This window comes from Mustela nivalis, assembly GCF_964662115.1.
Source record: "Mustela nivalis genome assembly, chromosome: 1".
NCBI classification, from domain to species: Eukaryota; Metazoa; Chordata; class Mammalia; order Carnivora; family Mustelidae; genus Mustela; species Mustela nivalis.
The window spans coordinates 201,113,243-201,133,110 of NC_139020.1; the positions used below are offsets into that span (position 1 = coordinate 201,113,243).

At 56.6% G+C, this 19,868-nt stretch overlaps 1 protein-coding gene across 1 annotated transcript; it reads left to right on the forward strand.

Moving 5' to 3' along the window:
- The first annotated feature begins 1,674 nt into the window (after positions 1-1,674).
- ATP13A1 (ATPase 13A1) lies at positions 1,675-18,202 on the forward strand. The gene is made up of 26 exons (XM_082705796.1): positions 1,675-2,254; positions 4,441-4,530; positions 4,646-4,836; positions 6,526-6,598; positions 6,826-6,981; positions 7,112-7,181; positions 7,262-7,368; positions 7,876-8,005; positions 8,127-8,182; positions 8,748-8,874; positions 8,955-9,092; positions 9,172-9,292; positions 9,641-9,798; positions 10,213-10,388; positions 10,459-10,569; positions 11,575-11,700; positions 12,529-12,637; positions 14,118-14,317; positions 14,404-14,500; positions 15,697-15,857; positions 15,929-16,043; positions 16,134-16,330; positions 17,135-17,277; positions 17,458-17,569; positions 17,653-17,796; positions 17,882-18,202. The coding sequence occupies exons 1-26, from the start codon at positions 1,853-1,855 to the stop codon at positions 17,990-17,992; spliced, it is 3,621 nt and encodes a 1,206-aa protein (XP_082561922.1). The 5' UTR covers positions 1,675-1,852; the 3' UTR covers positions 17,993-18,202.
- Positions 18,203-19,868: the final 1,666 nt, after the last annotated feature.

Sequence of the window (19,868 nt, forward strand, 5' to 3'; positions counted from 1 at the left end):
CTCCGCCTACTTGTGGTCTCTCTCTCTCTCTCTGTCAAATAAATAATAAAATCTTTTAAAAATAAATAAATCTTTTAAAAAAAAGAATTCAAAACGTCATCAGAAATGGATGGTCCAATTAAACAGGATATTCTGTTTCTTTCTGAATAAAGAAACTTTGGAATCTTTGATTTCAGAATTTTAAATTACCTAGGTGTTTAAAAACAATTGTCCCTGAGAAAGGTAGGTTTATCATAATATTCAGTGTGCTCTAGAATGTTCAAAAATAATGAACATTTTGGACATAGACATAATGGACACTTTGGACATAGATAGCATATGATTAGTTTATATATACAAAGACGGGACTGACCAATAGCTGGTCTACCAAAAATAAAACCCCTCCTATTTTGGAGACCTTGAAACTAATCCATACAAACCAAAACACCTAATAAGTAAAATCCATGCTGAAAGCCTTTAGTTGAGCCAATTATTTAGCTTGATATCACATAGAAACGACACCAAGAATCACATATAACATGTAACTGTGAGCTTGATAAGAGCAGGGAAACAAATCAGTGATACCATCTTTGACTGAGTCTTATCACTATGTAAAACAAAAGGCTATGCTAAAGATTGCAGTCCATTCAGGTAAGTTTTACTGGAAAATAAAACTTTATATCCTACTGTGAAATGGAAACATCGTGACTTTTATTAAATATAGAATATTGACTAAGTCCTCCTGCATTATGTTCTCCCTTTACAAAGTCTTACACTTACGCATCAAGAACATGCTACAATTAACCTATAAGATACAAACATCAGAGAAGGAGTTTAAAAAGTCGTTCAAACTGCTATATGAGGACAAAAAAGTATGAAAGTGTTGCTATACATTTTTCTCAAGCGATGTTTTCTCTTAGTAGTACGACTAAGTACTACTGATTGCCACTGTTAATGATTCCTATTGTAGTTTTGTTCATACAATAGCATTTCTTTTTTTTTTTTAAGATTTTATTTATTTGACAGAGAGAAATCACAAGTAGATGGAGAGGCAGGCAGAGAGAGAAAGAGGGAAGCAGGCTCCCTGCTGAGCAGAGAGCCCGATGCGGGACTCGATTCCAGGACCCCAAGATCATGACCTGAGCCGAAGGCAGCGGCTTAGCCCACTGAGCCACCCAGGCGCCCTACAATAGCATTTCTGTAACAGGAAAGTAAATATCACAGAATACATGTAATTTCAAATAAACACCCATTTTTCATATTTTTATGTTAAAATACTAAATTTGTGTGTGAGTGTAATCATTATTACTCGACCGCTCTTCTCAGCCGTGTTGGCTCTGTAAGCCCGTCAGCTCCAGTCCTGCCCAGGACCCCAAAGGAGGGGCCTCTCCCGCGGGGAAACCGTCCTGGGACCCCAGCCCCTAATAAGTCCCATCCCTTCGGCCTGTCCAGGCCTCGCCCCCAGAACTACAGCACTTCTATAATTGACCCCGCCCCCGCAGTGTTCAGGCTCCGCCCCTGACAATCCAAACTGGTCAGTGCGGAGTAGTCCCCGACAAGGGCTCCCCTCTTCCGGTTCGGGTGTCAAGGTGGAGCCCAGCCCGCCTCGCCTCTTCCGGTCCCAGTCCGGCGTGGCAGGGCCAGCAGGCAGCTTTAGCCCTTTCAAGACTCTGTTATGGCCGCGCCCTGCCTCTCCTTCCGGCCTCAGCCTGTCATGGCGGCGCCCTGAGTAACAACTTTCGAACCTAACTCCCAACCATCTCCGGCCCTTCCTACCCTCCGGCCGCCATGGCAGCGCCCGGGGATCACCGGAAGTACAACTTCGGAAGTGAGGCGGTGCTTCTGCCCGGAAGCGAGCGCAGCGCTGGGAAAGATGGCGGCGGCTGCGGCGGCGGCGGTGGGCAACGCGGTGCCTTGCGGGGCCCGGCCTTGCGGGGCCCGGCCCGGCGGGCAGCCCAAGCCCGGGCCGCAGCCACGCACCCTCCTCGCCGCTGGTCCGGCGCTCATAGCGAGCGGCGACGAGCTGGTCGCAGCCGTGTGGCCGTACCGGCGGCTGGCGCTGCTGCGGCGCCTCACGGTGCTGCCGTTCGCAGGACTGCTCTACCCCGCCTGGCTAGGCGCCGCGGCTGCCGGCTGCTGGGGCTGGGGCAGCAGCTGGGTGCAAATCCCTGAAGCCGCGCTGCTCGTGCTCGCCACCATCTGCCTCGCGCACGCGCTCACCGTCCTCTCGGGGCATTGGTCCGTGCACGCGCACTGCGCGCTCACCTGCACCCCGGTAAGTGCGCGGGCACGAGCCCGACCCCCGCCTGGGTAGGGCCTTGCGGCGGGTCCCGAGTCGCGATGTTCCTGTCAGTCCGCACCCCATCCCGGGCTTCCCGTTTGCTGGGCCTGAGTCCCCAACGGTGCCCTCTGGGTGGCTAAATCCTGGCCCCGCTACTGACTTGCTGTGCGACCCTGGCACGGGTTACTTCCCTTCCTTGGAATACCTCCCTGGTGTGGTCATTTAGATTCGATAGGGTAATATCTATAAAAAGCTCAGTGTAGGCTCCGGCATAGTCTCTCTTTGGTTTGGCTTGTTAATGCTAGCTGGCTTGTTATTGCTACCATACTAGCGAGTACTAGGTGGTTTTTTTCTAGAAATAGTGTGTCCTTATCTTGGTTTTGAAAGTGTGAGGCTAGCCCTGCGGGGTGAATTTCCCTATCTGTGGAGCTTGGTTTGAGAACTCTGTTGTCCATTGCTTAGAGGCTCTTGAAATGCACTTGGATTGCAGCATTTAAGAGTAGCAGGAGCAGTTTGTCAGCAAATGACAACTGCTTGGAGCCTCTTCTTATCTGCCTCCGGGATGATGGTGGTGACAATGAGGACTTCTGTTGGAGTACAACAGCCTGGTAGCACTTCTGACCCTTAACCCCAAAGTCTGGATAGGGAGAGCTGCCCTGGGTCAGCAGTTACTGTTGGTGACTGCACCACTGCCCTCTGGGCCTGCCTCAGTTGACACTGGCATATTTGGGGCCATCTAGGGACACCAAGGTCCTGCCAGCCTCCCCTTTGATCCCACGTTTGCGGTGCTGAAGAAAGAGGGAAAGGGAAGATCCTGAAGGGCTGCCGAAAGAGACGGGAAGGCCCCTGTCTTTGACTCCAAACATGGACTGAATCCTTTCTCTTCTGAGAGAATGGTTTTCCCAACAAGCCTTATCCCAGGGGAGGGACTCAGACTTACAGGTAGCTTCAGGTCAGCACAATGAAAGACTTCATTGAGGGACTGGAAAATTCAGGGAAGTTGGAGGGAGCGTGACACCACCCCACACTTCCAACAGTCTTTTTTGACCAACAGCTAAAAAGCATGTTAAATTCTTCCAGGGATCGAGGACAAGGAGGAGCTAAATGACCACAGGGTGAGGATGGGCACATCTGGGTTTGCATCAGAGAGCTCAGACAGGGGTTCTTCTCTTTTGGTTTCACTTTCTCCTTGTGTAAAATGAGAACCGTAACACCCACTCGCCTTGCCACTCTGAGAAGCAGCAAAAAACTGCCAAGTGCTTGGTATGGTGGTGGCCCTGTGTAGCACTTTGCCCTTTTATTCCCCCCACAGTGTTACCAGCGTTTGTTAAGTCTTTGTTGTTCTTTTCTGCCCACCCAGAGGCCCATGGACTCCCCAAGGGACAGGGCCTTTCTCCTTTGTCCTGAGAGTTACCTTTGGAGAGTTACCAAGGTCCTTTGGCACCTTGGCCAAAAGCACACACACCACAGGGGCTGGTGGCCCGTGCAGCAGCAGTGAGATGGGGGCAGCCCAGGCTTGAGAGCACACTACCTGACTCTCATCCAGTGACTCCAGGTCGTAGGTGCTGAGGAAACAGCAGTGAACAAACAGACAAAATCCCTTGCCTTCATGGTGCTGGTGGGAGAGGTAGGGCCCGCACTTAGCTGCTGCTGCTGCTAAAAAGAGGAAAACCTGGGCAGAGCAGAGGAACATTGTGAGGGCCCTTCGTGTGGAGCGTCCTCCTGGGGTGGGGGGTCTCCTAAGAAGGTGACGTTTGAGCCAAGGCCTGGAGCTGACTGTGACCTTATGTTTCAGGCAGAGAAAACGCTCGTGCTTGAGCCTCCTTGTCCCTCGTCACTTCGGGACATGAAATGAGTAGTTGAGAGAGGAGATGCAGAGCAGCAGCAGGCCAGTGGGCTGTGACAGGGCGTGGTCCACGTGGTCTGAGGGTGCAGGTCATGCAGGGGACATTCTTCCTGTTTGAGTTCGGCAGGGCCCCAGGCACTGGGTGCTGTCCGTCACTGAGATTTTATGATAGGAGACCAGACACGTGGTGAGGTGGTGTCTTTGTCTCAGCGACATACTGCAGAGTGGACAGGCCAGAGCCCAGAGCTGGTGTGCTTGCAAACTCCCGGGGCTGGGTGGGCTGTGGAGCTGGGAGGTGGAAAAGGGCTCAGCTGTAGCTCTTTGCCTCTCATAGGAGTACGACCCCAGCAAAGCAACCTTCGTGAAGGTGGTGCCAACCCCCAACAATGGCTCCACTGAGCTTGTGGCCCTGCACCGGGATGAGGTAGGGACCAGCTGCCGGGCTGCTCAGCATGGGGCTTGGGTGGGCCTCCCAGGCACCAACGGACGGACACCCCCAGGTGCGGGCCTTCTGCCATAGACAGCGCCTCCTCCCACAGGGCGAAGACGGACAAGAGGTGCTGTCCTTTGAATTCCAGAAGATCAAGTATTCCTACGACGCCCTGGAGAAGAAACGCTTCCTCCCTGTGGCCTTTCCCGTGGGGAATGCCTTCTCGTACTACCAGAGCAATAGGGGGTTCCAGGAGGACTCAGAGATCCGTGCAGCTGAGAAGAAGTTTGGGAGCAACAAGTGAGTCCTGGTGTCCCCATGCGTGGTGACAGGGCTGGTCCTCTGCCCATGGTCACAGCATGGTCTCCTGGCCAAGCCAGGGGCTCCTTTCCTACTTCTGCCCTGCCGCACTCCTGAGTCCTAGTGCCTGGGAAAAGGGGAAATGGGGTGGAGGGGTCCAGAGTACATGCCAGGTGAGGATGACGGCCACTTTTTGAGAAACGTGCTCTAGTCCTGTCTCCCCTGGACTTTCCTGCTGACTGGGACCCTGGTGGGCTCTCCAGCAGGAACACATGTGGCTCTTCATGGGAGCCTAGCCCGAGGCCCCAGAGAGACTGTTGATCCTCGTTTTGTAATTATTGTAGGGTTTCTCTTTGGTTCTGAATTTTTCTTTTAAGTGTCAGTTGTCAGCGTGCTCCTCTTAATCCTCCCAGCACTTTGGGAAGAGTGATAAAAGGAGTTGTCGGTGATCACCATAGCTCTACTCGGTGCCAGGTGTGAGGGCAGATGCCCTGTACACGCTCCCTCCCTTTAATCCTTGAAACCACCAGTGCCCACATGTGACTGGGAGGGGCAGAGCTGGGCTTCAGACCCCCTTGTTCATCATCAGAGCCCCTGGCCCTGCAATCATGAGAAGGCCTCCACCTGAAAACTCTCAGAACTTTTAGGGAATTCTTCCCCGACTCAGTGTCTTTAATTATTATAAGCTGTATTATCATAAGTAGCGATGTAATGGGAAGTTGTTTTTTTTTTTAAAGGATTTTATTTATTTGACAGACAAAGATTACAAGTAGACAGAGAAGCAGGCAGAGAGAGAGTGGGGGAAGCAGGCTCCCCGTCAATCAGGGAACCTGATGCGGGCTCGATCCCAGGACCCTGGGATCATGACCTGAGCTGAAGGCAGAGGTTTTAAGCCACTGAGCCACCCAGGCGCCCCATAATGGGAAGATTCATAAGAAGTTTTTACCTATCCTCCCTGCCTGAGGTCAGCCTTCATGGTGGCCTGGGATGTCGCCTTTCCCACCTTCCCGGCTCATGCAGAGTCACCCAGATAACACACAGTGGGGCCTGGTGGTGGTTTTTTGTTCTCACTACAGCGGTTGCTTTTTCTCACACCCCGTACCTAGGACATATCTCCAAGGGCAGGGCAAGGGGGCCCTGGTTGACCTGGCTGGTCCCCTGGCCAGGCTGGGCCACTACACACAGTGCCACAGAACATACCTTTAGGCCCTGCTTCTCAAATCCTGGGACTTTTATGAAGGGAGTTTCAGGAAAATTTTAGCTCCAGAACTCCCTGCTCCGACTCAGGGTGGGGCTTAAGCCTCAGAAGACTCCGCAGTGCCCAGCTGCCGGGCCTTCTTTGTGGCAGCTTCAGGGCTCCCGTGCCACAGTCGGGTGCTCCTTCTCTGTCTGCCTTCTTACCCAGCCTGATGACAGGTTCTTACACTAGCCCCGCTTGGGTGGGCGGCTGCCTGAACAGCCTGTCTGTTGCTGCTTCGGAAGCTTTACCTGGGTTCTGCGGAGGCAGGCTGGCAGCAGTTAGCTGCTGGCCCCAGTGCTTCGGGGACACGGAGAGCCGTAGTTGAGTAGAATGTGCCTTCTGGCTTCTCATTTCCCGGGGAGGCTTGCAGTGCCCCGGGTCGGGGGTGTCCAGTTAGGGCCTCTGAGGCCTCATACCTGAACAGGATGTGGGGGTCTGGTCTCTTGCAGGGCTGAGATGGTGGTGCCTGACTTCTCGGAGTTGTTCAAGGAGAGAGCCACAGCACCCTTCTTTGTGTTCCAGGTAAAGCAGCAGCTTGGAGCCTATTCCACCCCTTTCTTCCTCTTCCTTGGGGCTTTCACAGCCCAAGCAGCCTCCATCTCCAGCCCTGAAATTCTCTTTGTGTCCTCATGGGTCTGAGCCCCTGGGTGGAACAGCCTTTGGTGTGCCTTCCCAGCCTCCACAGGTGTCTCCGTGTGCTCCCGTGGATGGCCGGGCGGGGGTGTAGACACAGAGGCTGTGTCCTGCAGGTGTTTTGCGTGGGGCTCTGGTGTCTGGACGAGTACTGGTACTACAGTGTCTTCACGCTTTCCATGCTGGTGGCCTTCGAGGCCTCCCTGGTGCAGCAGCAGATGCGCAACATGTCAGAGATCCGGAAGATGGGCAACAAGCCCCACCTGATCCAGGTGTGGCCAGCGGGGAGACGGGGGTTGGGGGGGGACACCTGTCAGTCTTGGGGTGGCCCCAGCGCTAGGGAGGCACCTGCGTCGTGCGCACTGTGGGACCCAGAGCTGACGGGCCCTCACCTCTGCCCAGGTCTACCGGAGCCGGAAGTGGAGGCCCATCGCCAGCGATGAGATTGTTCCCGGAGACATCGTCTCCATTGGTGAGGCACGCTTCTGGTCTGTCCCGGTGGGAGCCCTTTCTCTCAGCTCCTCACGCCGATGTTCCTATCCCTTCCTGCAGGTCGCTCCCCACAGGAGAACCTAGTGCCGTGTGACGTGCTGCTGCTGCGGGGCCGTTGCATCGTGGACGAGGCCATGCTTACCGGGGAGTCGGTGCCACAGATGAAGGTGCGGGGTGGGGCATGGGGGTCCAGTCTACCTAGGTGTGCCATTGACCTTGTTGGTGGGGGAGGCAGAGGGCTGGTGGCTGGGCCACCATCCTGCCCAGGCGTGGATAGAGGAGGGACGGAGCCCTGGCCCTCGAGGCTAGAAGAGGAGGAGGAGAAGCAGTCACTGGAAGCCGCCAGAATTCCTGGTGGTCTTCCCCCCTGGAGGAGGGAGAGCTGGGTGAGAAGAGGGAAGGTGAGAGAGGCTGTGATCGTCAGGGCTTGTCCAGGGGAGGGACCAGAGACATCGGACTGAGGTGGACTGAGGGAAGCCAGGAGTGCACAGATTCTCAAGCCAGTTGCCAGATCACGAGGAGTTGATACTGCACGTGCAGTTGGAGAGAAGACAGTGCGGGCTGCCCAGTCAGATATGCTGCCTTAGGCCAGAAGCCCTGCGGGGGTCAGAGTGACTGGGGCGAGAAGGGGGCTGCGGCGGGAGCACCCTCACCATCCTCTCTTTCCTCCTTAGGAGCCCATCGAAGACCTTAACCCTGACCGGGTGTTGGACCTCCAGGCTGACTCCCGGCTCCACGTCATCTTTGGGGGCACCAAGGTGGTGCAGCACATCCCCCCGCAGAAGGCCACCACGGGCCTGAAGCGTAGGTGCCTTGGGGGTCTGGGGGGTCCTGGCCCCGCCACCCCCATCCACCCCATCTGCTTGGCTGTGAGGGAGTAGGGATGAACAGACACACATGATGCCTGTCTTGTTTGTCCCTGCAGCTGTCGACAACGGGTGTGTGGCCTACGTTCTCAGGACCGGATTCAACACATCCCAGGTGTGGACCCTTGTCTGGTTCTGGGGAAGTTTGGCCCCAGGGTGGGTGGCAGACAGTTGAGATGGTGGCTCTTTCAGACCCCAGGACATCCCTGCCACAGACTTATTCTGACACCACGTACTGCCTGGGGCCAGGGTGCGGATGTGAGCCCTGCACCAGGCTCACTGTCCTCTGCTGGGGTTCTAGTGCGGAGCACACATAGCAAACAAGCTATTGCCATACACACTGGGGTCATGGTCAGAGTCACGACCATAAACTCTTCACTAAAGTGTGATGCGGGCTGCCTCGTAGAGGTGATTGGATAGACCTCTTTCTGGAAGACTCCGTCCCCTATCTCAGCCACTTTTTTCCCTGACCCCCAATTTCGGGCCACTGGTCTCTATAGCCCTTAGCTGAGCAGCAGCCACCAACCTAGCTGTGTGGTCCCCTGTGTATGGCTGCAGGACTCAACAGGTGGGCCCAGGGCAGGCACTCCCCATTAGCAGAGGGAGAATCTGGCCCTGGTGCTCTTGGGTGCAGGAGGCCAACCCTGCCAGGAAAGGCCTTTAATCCTCTCGCTCTCTAGGGCAAGCTGCTGCGCACCATCCTCTTTGGAGTCAAGAGGGTGACTGCAAACAACCTGGAGACCTTCATTTTCATCCTTTTCCTCCTGGTCTTTGCCATTGCAGCAGCTGCCTACGTGTGGATTGAAGGTATGTGCTGGGGCCCCTCCCCTGTTGGTGGGCCGTGTCCCCACGGACGGCCCCCAGGCTGGCAGGCCCTGTCTCTGCAGGCACCAAGGACCCCAGCCGGAACCGCTACAAGCTGTTTCTGGAATGCACACTGATCCTCACCTCGGTCGTGCCCCCTGAGCTACCCATCGAGTTGTCTCTGGCTGTCAACACCTCCCTCATTGCCCTGGCCAAGCTGTGTGAGTGCCTGAGACGGGGCTGGGGTGCTGAGTGGGCTGGGGCCTGGCAGAACCCCTGACCCTGGGTCCCCACTTCCAGACATGTACTGCACGGAGCCTTTCCGGATCCCATTTGCTGGCAAGGTAGAGGTGTGCTGCTTCGACAAGACAGGGACCCTGACTAGCGACAGCCTGGTCGTCCGTGGGGTGGCTGGGCTCAAGTGAGTATGGGTGGCCTGGGCCTCTTGCCTAGCAGGTGGCTTTCTGAGATCTTAAGGGACAGAGAGCACCTGCTTGGAGCTCTCACCATGTACACAGAAGTCTGATTGGGGGTGGGGGGCTCCCCTATATTTCTCAGTGTGACAGCAGTATAGTGGCTCAGCTCCATCCCAGGCAGCCATATGATCTCTAGGGCGTCCACAAGATGGGCATAGGTATCACGAGGACCAAGACTGTGCATCTCTCAGCCCCTGCAACCACTGGCATAGAGTGGGGGCACATCCCTCATCCTGGCTAGCAATTCCCAGGGGTCGCTCTGCTCTGTAACCAGCTGTTCCTTCTCTTTACAGAGACGGGAAGGAGGTCACTCCTGTGTCCAACATCCCTGTAGAAACACACCGTGCTCTGGCCTCATGCCACTCCCTCATGCAGCTGGACGATGGGACCCTTGTGGGTGACCCACTCGAGAAGGCTATGCTGACAGCCGTGGACTGGACTCTAACCAAAGGTGAGGGGCTGGAGCTTCGGGCCCAGCTGGGATGAACGGCCAGCCATAACCCTCCCGGGAAGACGTACTGCACCCCTCAGAGACACCCATGTGTCCAACACAGGGGCAGGCAGGCCCACAGTTCTGATGGTCCCTTAGGTGGGTGGGCACAGGCTCATGTCTGACCTGAGACAGTCCACCTCTTGGGAGCAGAACCTGCCCCACCCTGCCAAAAGCCATGGTCAAGGTCCTTTGGGAACAGGTCTCCCAGTTCTGACCCTTCCTGAAGCAAGGAGCACCCCCCACATCTCCCCACAACCCGTAGGGTCTGGGTCTGGGGGTCGGTGGGGGAAGAGAGGGGCGGAAAGGGAAGGCGGGGGCTTGGCTGCCTCTTTGGAGCGAAGGCCCTCAGGATTCGTACTTATTTGTTTCCAGATGAGAAAGTATTCCCCCGAAGTATTAAAACTCAGGGGCTGAAAATTCACCAGCGCTTTCATTTTGCCAGTGCCCTAAAGCGAATGTCCGTGCTCGCCTCCTATGAGAAGCTAGGCTCCACTGATCTCTGCTACATCGCGGCTGTGAAGGGGGCCCCTGAAACCCTGCACTCCATGGTGAGCCAGCCCCGGCCCCGGGGGAAGGGGGGCGCGGGGCGGTCGGTGACATCCCCTGCGTTCCCTGCAGTTCGCCCAGTGCCCACCTGACTACCACCACATCCACACGGAGATTTCCCGGGAAGGAGCCCGAGTCCTGGCGCTGGGGTACAAGGAGCTGGGGCACCTCACCCACCAGCAGGTAAGGGCCCAGGCTTTCTACCTGTTGGCCCCTTGTCCATACAGCCTTCTGTTTCCTGCAGCTTCACCATGAGCAGGCAGGATTCTGTCTTCCTCCTTCTGGGCCCCTACCTTGGCAGGCCCTGAGTGGCACTCAGCCCCAAGTCCCTTTTCTGCTGCATGCCCTGCCCCTTATGGGGCTCCATGCCATCCTGGCTCTTAAGGCCACTCCCTACAGAGCACAGTTGGACCCCACCTCCATCCAGCCTCTTAACCCACACCCTTGGGTCCTCACACCTCCCAAGGGATCATCAGGAGGCACCTTGGATTCCTTTCTCCAGCCCAGTCTGTCCCTGCCCTGCCCAGCCACCCCGTTACCACATGGTCGTGGGGTGGCTCCAGCTCTGTCACATACCATGTCCTGTCGGTTATCGGCCCTGCTCCCACCTCCGCCATCAGTACTGCTTTCTCTGCTTCCCCCTTACCTCTCATTCAGTCCACTTCTACCTGACGGCTGAGATATCCTTCCAGAATGCACAACAGGTCGTGGCTCGGTGCCCTGCCCTCAGAACCAGCCTGCTTGGTGCCACTCCCTGAGCTGGTCTGCCCCATTTCCCTGTTTTCATTTCTTGTGGCAGTTAGCGTTCTGATTTTCGTTTATTATACATCTTTTCTGGTGGAAGGCAAGCTCTGTGAGGGCAAGAGTTTGGGGTTTCTGGTATGAGATTCTAGGTGAGCATGTGCTCAGTGAATAATAAAAAAGGATTTGACTTTACTGTCTTGAAAGCTGAGTTACACAGGCTCGTGCCCTGCTGTTGCGCACAGCAGGGAGTAAAGGCCCTCTGGTGGGGGGACCACGCAGCACTGCCAAGGCCCCGTGGGTCCAGGGTGCCTGGCGTCCTCCCCACTTCTCACCTAACCCTCAGATGTTCCTCCTGTAAGGATGGGCCAGTCTTGACCTCCTCCAACTGCAGTTCAGAAATGGAGCAAAGATGGGTCATGAGGGTATCCCTGTGTCCCTACACAGGCCCGGGAGATCAAACGGGAGGCCCTGGAGTGCAACCTCAAGTTCGTCGGCTTCATCGTGGTCTCCTGCCCGCTCAAGGCTGACTCTAAGGCTGTGATCCGAGAGATCCAAAATGCATCCCACCGGGTACAGCTGCTGGACCCCTCCCCGCTGGGCCCCAGGGGTGTGTGGGCAGGTGGGTGGGTCTTGGCTCCTTCTTCCAGAGAGGATGATATGGTAGCAGAGGACAGTTCCTCCCTCAGTGGGGCAGGTCTCAGTAGCAAGGGTGTCTTTCTTGAATTTTGGCCGAGCGCCATCATGGTTCTGGTGCTGACGCTGTCCCTCATCTGAGGATGCTTTGGGACCTCGCCTGTGCCCACCTTTCTCAAGTTGCGTCCTTGGCCCCCAGCATCCCTGGGAGGTGAGGGCGATTCCCCCACTGCACCCCATCCCAGAGAGGAAGCGCTGGGCCGGGACAGGGAAATGCGGAGGCAACTCGAGGACAGGCCACATGCATCTGTCCTGTGGTTTCTGTTTTCTAGTTTGGGACTTAGGGTGCAGTTTAGGCTGTGGGAGGTGAGTGAGCAGTGTCAGATGTGGTGACATGAGTAGCCCCCACCTGGCCCTCAGCTGTCACAGCCCATCTTCCCGTCCCCAGGCTCTCCATGAAAAAGCTGGAGCATCTGTCCCCCACTTCCTGGGGCAGCTTCCAAGCCAAGAGGGTCCACAGCAACGGCTGGTTCTTAGTCTATATTACAAAGAAAGGCTGTGGGTGTTCTCAGTCACATACATGTGTATCCATTTGCATAAAACGCTACCAGGTTGGGGTGGATTGTGGCCCCTGGAAGCCCATTCTGCATCAGAGCCAACACCTCTTTCTATGGCTCTCCTCAGAGGGGCCTCAGCCACCAGGTCTCCAGGCTGGAGCTCTGACCCACTGGACCCTGCCCCATGGAGCCTCTGTCCTCTCCGCAGGTGGTCATGATCACCGGTGATAACCCGCTCACTGCCTGCCACGTGGCCCAGGAGCTGCACTTCATTGAAAAGGCACAGACACTGATCCTGCAGCCTCCCACAGAGAAAGGTGAGGTACCTTGGGGCTGTAGGCTGGGGGGAACCTGAATCCAAGAACGGCCCCTGTCTGGTGGCCCGCTGGCATCTCAGGCCTGAGCGAGAACACCCAGGGTCATCTGGAACCTGTGAACCCCAGCCTGTGGAACACGGCTGCGCCTTGTCAGCATGCTCGGGCCCTTGGGCCGAGGAGCTCCACACCTGCATGTCCGGCAGTGTGTGGGCCATCACTGGGTTTGGGATCAGGGACAACTGAAGACCGGGATGCTTGGTTGTCATCAGACTAGGCCGTGTTTCCTATCCTCAAGCCTGCTATGGGCCTGGCACGCTGCCTGTGCAAGGTGAGGGCTCCCCTCCTTAGCACAGGGATGCTGGCACTTTTGCTCGGCATGGCCAGACCCCAGGCAGAGGGCTTGGTATATGTGACTGTGTTGATCTCTCTGCCCCATATGGGAGGCCTTATCATCCCTGTACCATGGAGGGGGAAACGGAACAGGTATGCTGCTGGGGCCCCCACTTTATAGACAGGGAGATAGAAGTAAACTCACCCTACCTCGGCCAGTCAAGTCACACTGTGACTAAGGATTTGAACCCAGATGTCCCAACTCCAGAGCTCACGGCTCTGGTCACTCCTGAGTATCCAAACTGGGTGCAAATGGTGACCCAAAGTAGAGCCAACTGAGGGGCAAAGACAGCCCCAGCACCTCCCAACTGGTGGAGTGTGGAGTCTGTCAGATGCCGACAGGTGGTTCCTGGCCAGAGAGCCACACAGGCTGCAGGTTAGAGAAGGGTGCGAGCTTCTGGAACGATGCCAGGTTCTAGAATTTCACAGCCCTTCTAGTCTGCACTGTTGGTCCCAGATCTCTCATCTCTGTCTCGGCTCCAGGCACTAAACTCTTGCGGAGCCTGGAGATTGTAGGTAGGTGGCCGCGAGGTGGTTAGCAGGACCACCGATTGGCTGGTGAAGCTGCTCAACAAAACAGCCACAGCAGAAGCCAGATGGAGATGGGTTTCCCTCCTGGCCAAGACTGCCCAGATGAGCTATGTAGTGCCGGAAGGCGTCCCTCAGCCCTGCTGCTTTAAGCTCAGCATCTGTCCATCTAGAAAGAGGAAGTGGCTGGCAAGCAGGGTCTGGCCCCAAGGAAGTGACTCAGGGGGCCCTGGCCCCAGAGGAGCAGGGTTTCAGGCAGGCCCCAGGCTCAGAGGTGCCTTGCCCCTGAGGTTAGGCTGTCTGGGTTTGAATCTGACCATCGTGTGGTCTCAGGCCAGTGGTCTAGGCTCTGGGTTCTTGAATCCTTTATAGCAGAAGGTTCTGTGAACGTCTGGGGTTCCTGGGGTCTAGGGTGCAGGTGTAGACAGGGATTGCTAGGGCTAAAGAGGGGTGAGGGCCAAGAGGGTACTTCAGAGAGATGAGACTGGGACGAATTAGGTGGGGTCCACTTGAGGGGGACTTGCTGAACCCCTCTCTCTGACCCCGGGCTCCGGTCCTACAGGCCGACCCTGCGAGTGGCGCTCCATCGATGGCAGTGTCGTGCTGCCCCTGGCCAAGGGCTCCCCAAAGGCGCTAGCCCTGGAGCATGCGCTGTGCCTCACGGGCGATGGCCTGGCCCACTTGCAGGCCGAGGACCCCCAGCAGCTGCTTCGCCTCATCCCCCACGTGCAGGTGTTCGCCCGTGTGGCCCCCAAGCAGAAGGTGTGTACAGAAGAGGCGGTGGGGGAGGCAGGCAGTGCCCTGGGGACGGCGCACAGCCCTCACTCAGCCTGTCTCTGTGCATGTAGGAGTTCGTCATCACCAGCCTGAAGGAGCTGGGCTACGTGACCCTCATGTGTGGCGACGGCACCAATGACGTGGGTGCCCTGAAGCATGCTGATGTGGGTGAGTCCCACGAACTGATGGACTGTCCCTTCCATCACTCTTCTGCCCACGTGGGCTTGGTGTCACAGATGCGTCACCAAGGGAGTTCTTTGAGGAGGCAGTGAGGGCACAGGGCAGGCGCCAGTGGGATTGGGGATCTGAGGAGCTATAGGCCTAGAAGGGATACCGGTATCTGAGGAGCAGTGCAGGGGTACGGGCGTGGCGGGCACCTGGGAGCATCAGGAGCCAGCCAGGCTCCAGAGGCAGACACAGCAGGGTTCAGGCCTCCTGGCCTTGCGTGGGGATCAGCTGGGGGGCTGAGGCCAGAGGCCAGGGAGAGCTGGGACAAGTGAGGATGCACAAATGGGAGCTGAGGCATTTGCCAGCCCTCCATAGCCTTGGTTCGCTGTCAACAGAATGCGATCAGCAGATTGGTATTTACAGACCAACCTGACCATATGTGGTGGCTCAAGTCTGTTAACCATCCGGCTCTTGACGGTGGCTCAGGTCATGATCTCGGGATTGTGAGATCAAGGCCCGTGTCAGGCTCCAGGCTTGGGATGGAACCTGCTTGAGATTCTCTCTCCCTCTGCTCCTCCCCTCCCTACACCCCTCACCCCACCTCTGTTCACGTGCACACTCTTACAGGGGGACACACAGACACTTTTTTCCTCTTAAAAAAAAAAAAGAAAGAAATCTACCTGATGTACTTAATAGCGTTTTCCAAATCCTTAGCTGGTTTATTAATTGACAAATATGCCCTAGATTATGATCCTTGCTAGTAGACCATGGAAATCTGCGTGCGTGTGTGTGTGTGTGTGTGTGAGAGAGAGAGAGAGAGAGAGCACGCGTGTGTGCACACACAAGCAGGGGGAGCGGCAGGCAGAGGGAGGAGAATCAGACACCCTGGTGAGCAAGGAGCCCAGTACAGGGCTCGATCCCAGGACCCTGAGATCTTGACCAGAGCTGAAAGCAGAGGCTTAACCCACTGAACCACCCGGATGGCCCTGGAAATCAGTTGGGTGTATTTGGGTTTTGCTTTCCAAATGCAGAAAGTAAGGTCTGAAACTAAGGTGCTCTCTGAGGCACTCTGTGGGGAGATCAGCTGCGATGGGGAGGTTTGGCCCCTGTGAGCAGACATCTCACTTAGCACAGGACCAGCAGGCCTGGGGTGACAGGCTCCTCTAGGTCCAGACACACTCACATACCTCCCCTAGGTGTGGCACTCCTTGCCAACGCCCCTGAGCGAGTTGTTGAGCGGCGCCGACGGCCCCGAGACAGCCCTGTCCTCAGCAGCAGTGGAGGCCGGGCCCCCTCCAGGGCAGCCAAGCAGAGGTCAGGGCTCCCACCCCCCGAGGAGCAGTTGGCCTCTCAGCGGGTAAGTCACAGGAGGTGGGGGTTACTGCCCCCTTTGGTGGCCAGGTCTCACCCCCGCTGCCTGTGCCGCAGGACCGCCTGAGCCAGGTGCTGCGGGAACTCGAGGATGAGAGCACACCCATTGTGAAGCTGGGGGATGCCAGCATCGCTGCCCCTTTCACCTCCAAACTCTCTTCCATCCAGTGCAGTGAGTCCCCCTACCCCAGTCCCTCCCCCGGGCCCGTCCTGATGCGCCCCCACGCCCACACCTTCCTCCCCTCCCGTGCCCCCACTGCAGTCTGCCACGTGATCAAGCAGGGCCGCTGCACACTGGTGACCACGCTGCAGATGTTCAAGATCCTGGCACTCAATGCCCTCATCTTGGCCTATAGCCAGAGTGTTCTCTACCTGGAGGGTGTCAAGTTCAGTGACTTCCAGGCCACGCTGCAGGGGCTGCTGCTGGCCGGCTGCTTCCTCTTCATCTCCCGCTCCAAGGTGGGCTGAGGCACAGGCAAAACAGGGGTTCCCTCCCCAGACCAAGAATACCCTCGGCCTCTTTGGGCCGGCTAGGGAATACTGTTAAAAGCACCACTACGTGTCACCCGTTTGTCTTCCCAGCCACCCTCAGGGTGGAAACTGTAATCCCGCATGTTACAGATGGGGATCAGGGGACAGGCCAGGTGCACACCAAAGCTCCCCAGAATGACACGACTTGGCCCCCAGCACTGTCCACCAGCTGGGGCCTCAGGTGGGCTACACAGCCTACAGGCAGAAAGGACAGATGGGGAGAGGATTATCAAGACCACTCAGAAAGCATTCAGTGTCAGTGGAAATACAAAGTGGGTCACAGGCTACAGGGGAAGGTCTCGGGATCATTCAGGGGAGCCTTTGTGATGCTCGAAAAGCAAGGTAAATTTCTAGGAAGGAGGCAGAAAGGGCATAGATAGGTGTGGGCTGATGAAAGAAGCATGCAGGGGCTGGGGGAGCTGGCTTGTGTCAACCACAAACACCCCCTGGGTCCCAGGGAGGGCTTTGGTTTGTTCTAGAACAAGGGGGAAGGGGGTGGATTTTAAGCACCCTGTGGCTGCTATGTGGAGTGTAGGCCTTCAGTGAGGGTGTAGTGGGATCCCGGCTAAGGGGCTGGGGAACCAGCAGGGCCTTGGGGTCTGGTGCTGACTTGTAACTTCCAGGATTTGGTGACTGCTCTCTACATGATTCTGGCTAGGAGGCTGGGAGTGGGGGGTGGGTAGGCCCAGGGTGAGCCTGGACCCTGAGCGCCCCCCCACCCTGCCACTGCAGCCCCTCAAGACTCTCTCCCGAGAGCGGCCCCTGCCCAACATCTTCAACCTGTACACTGTCCTCACGGTCGTGCTTCAGTTCTGTGTGCACTTCCTGAGTCTTGTCTACCTGTACAGCGAGGCCCAGGCCCGGAGTCCTGAGAAGTGAGTGCTGGCCTGGCCCGGGGCTTGGGGTGGGGCAAGGTGCTCCTAGGGGTGGCAGTGTCCCAATGGTGGTGGGTGCAGGAAGGTGAGCATGCAGAGGGGTCGACCAGGCTGAAACCTGGCTTTGTGCAGGGATAGTATGGGTCAGAGAGTGACCCTGTCCCCTCTGTGTCACTGCAGGCAGGAGCAGTTTGTGGACCTATACAAGGAGTTTGAGCCGAGCCTGGTCAACAGCACCGTGTACATCATGGCTATGGCCATGCAGATGGCCACCTTTGCCATCAACTACAAAGTGAGGCCCCGCCCCTGGCGAGTTTGCCCTGCCCACTTTTGGGCGCCTGTAGCACGTGACTGTCCATCTGTCTGTCCCCACAGGGTCCACCATTCATGGAGAGCCTGCCAGAGAACAGGCCCCTAGTGTGGAGCCTGGCCGTGTCGCTCCTGGCCATCGTGGGCCTGCTGCTTGGCTCCTCGCCTGACTTCAACAGTCAGTTTGGCCTCGTGGACATCCCCGTGGAGGTGAGTGGCCCCGTGGGTGTGGCCCCAGGGCTCAACCTGGGCCTCTCCGCGGGCACTCAGTTCACCAGTGCTCCTTACCCTGCAGTTCAAGCTGGTCATCGCCCAGGTCCTGCTTCTGGACTTCTGCCTGGCGCTCCTGGCCGACCGTGTCCTGCAGTTCTTCCTGGGGACCCCGAAGCTGAAAGTGCCTTCCTGAGATGGCAGTGCTGGCACTTGCTGCCTGTGTTAGTGCCAGCGGGCGGGAGCCCCAAGAGGGAACACTGCCCCCATGGTGAGGTGGGCCCAGCCTTGCCACCAGGACTGACCAGAGCTGGGACCACCCCACAGCCACCTGAAGGCCTGGCTGGCAGAATCAGCCCTGGGCCGGCCCCTTTGGTAAATAAAGCCGCATCCACCATTTTAAGAAGCCCTGCCTCCACCTGTGTCTGCACTACTGGAGGGGTTGCGGTCCGGCCCCCTCCCTGGGAGCCACGAGGTCATTAACAACAACCTTTGCCGTCAGGATATTCAGTGCTTAGATGGGCTGAGCTCCAACCCCAGAGGCTTGTGATATTTCCTATTTTGACAAGCGCCTCCAAGCGTCTGTGATGTTTCAGCTTCATCTTCTGGTCTCTTAGGCACTGGTGGAAACTTTTAGGATCAGTGGCATTTTTTTCTCTTCAGTAATATGTGAAATAACAGCACTCCTTCCTCTCACAGTGTGTTAGATGTGAGGAAGTCCCGTTCAAATTGTTGCAGATGCTACCTCTGGTCACGCTTGCCCCGAGGGCGCCATTCATCATTTGTCAGCCCAGCTTTGCAGCCCGGCTCTGCCCTTGTACTGACACCGTCCTTCCATACAGAGGGCACGCACTCATTGCAACTCAGGAATTGTGAAATAGGCAGCATGAAAGCAGAGTCCTGGCTGTGGGAGATGTCCTGCCTTCTCAACAGCTAAGAACTTTAGAAAGCCAAGTTATAAACCTGTTCTTATTTATTTACTTATTTATTTATTTAGAGAGAGATAATGGGTAGGGGTAGGAGTATGGGTGGAAGAAGGAGAGAGCCTGAAGTGGGCCTCGATCCTAGGACACCGGAATCATGACTTGAGATGAAGGCGGGTGCTTAACCGAGTGATTAACCGGGTACCTAGTAAATCCGTCTTTATTTCAAACTAGGAGTTCCACTAGGGTTACGGATGCATTTTTAGGACTTGGACAAGTTGCGTGTGAGAATATGAGGCCTGGTATCCAGGCCCAGGCTTGAAGACAAACTCTGCCTCCCTGCTGATATCCATGAGGGGCTCACCACCCTTTCCCATCTTCACTCCTTGGTCATCCTCAGCCGTCTGTCCCTGTCCAGCTTCCCTATCAGGAGGACTGTGACCCATAGCCCAAGGAAAGCCCTGGGTTCCAAAGCAGGAAAAAGGGCAGGGACCATCAGTGAATGACTGTGAGCATCACATGGGACGTGAGCACAGACCAAGGTGTATGGAAGTGTAAGGGTGTTGGAACCCACCAGGCAGAGGGACTATTGTGATCACTTGGAATCCCTGAGACAGTTTGAGCCAACAGGGAGGCAAGAACTCTGAACTTGGGATTTGTTTGCTGGGAATGATTCTTGGGGTGCTCAGGGTGGAGATCTATGACCCCTCTTCCTGAGAGAGGTGCTAGGGGGCACTTCTGGCTGTACTGTAATGAGGGGCTTCAAGAGTCTGATCCAGTTTCCAAGGTCACTGGGGCTGCCCTAGAGCACCGGGGGAACTTACTGGAATAAGGCCTGCCATCAGGCCTCTCCACCAGGGGGCACCATGGACCCAGTGGAGCCAGTATGGGTTCAGGATACAAGAAGCCCCTGGTCAGGGAAGTCGCTACGTCGTGGAGGATAGAAGATGCAGGGATAGGCGCCCCGGACACGAGTGTGCTGGGGCTCCGGAGCCGCGCAAAGATTTGGCGGGAATGGAGCCATGGGGTGTCCAGGTCTGGTATGGTCACACTGGAATCCCTGGCACCACAGCATCTCCCGTGTTTGGGCCGGGCGCGCGGTACGCGCTTCCGGGCCTCTGGGGCGTGGCCAATCGGCGGAGGTGTAGC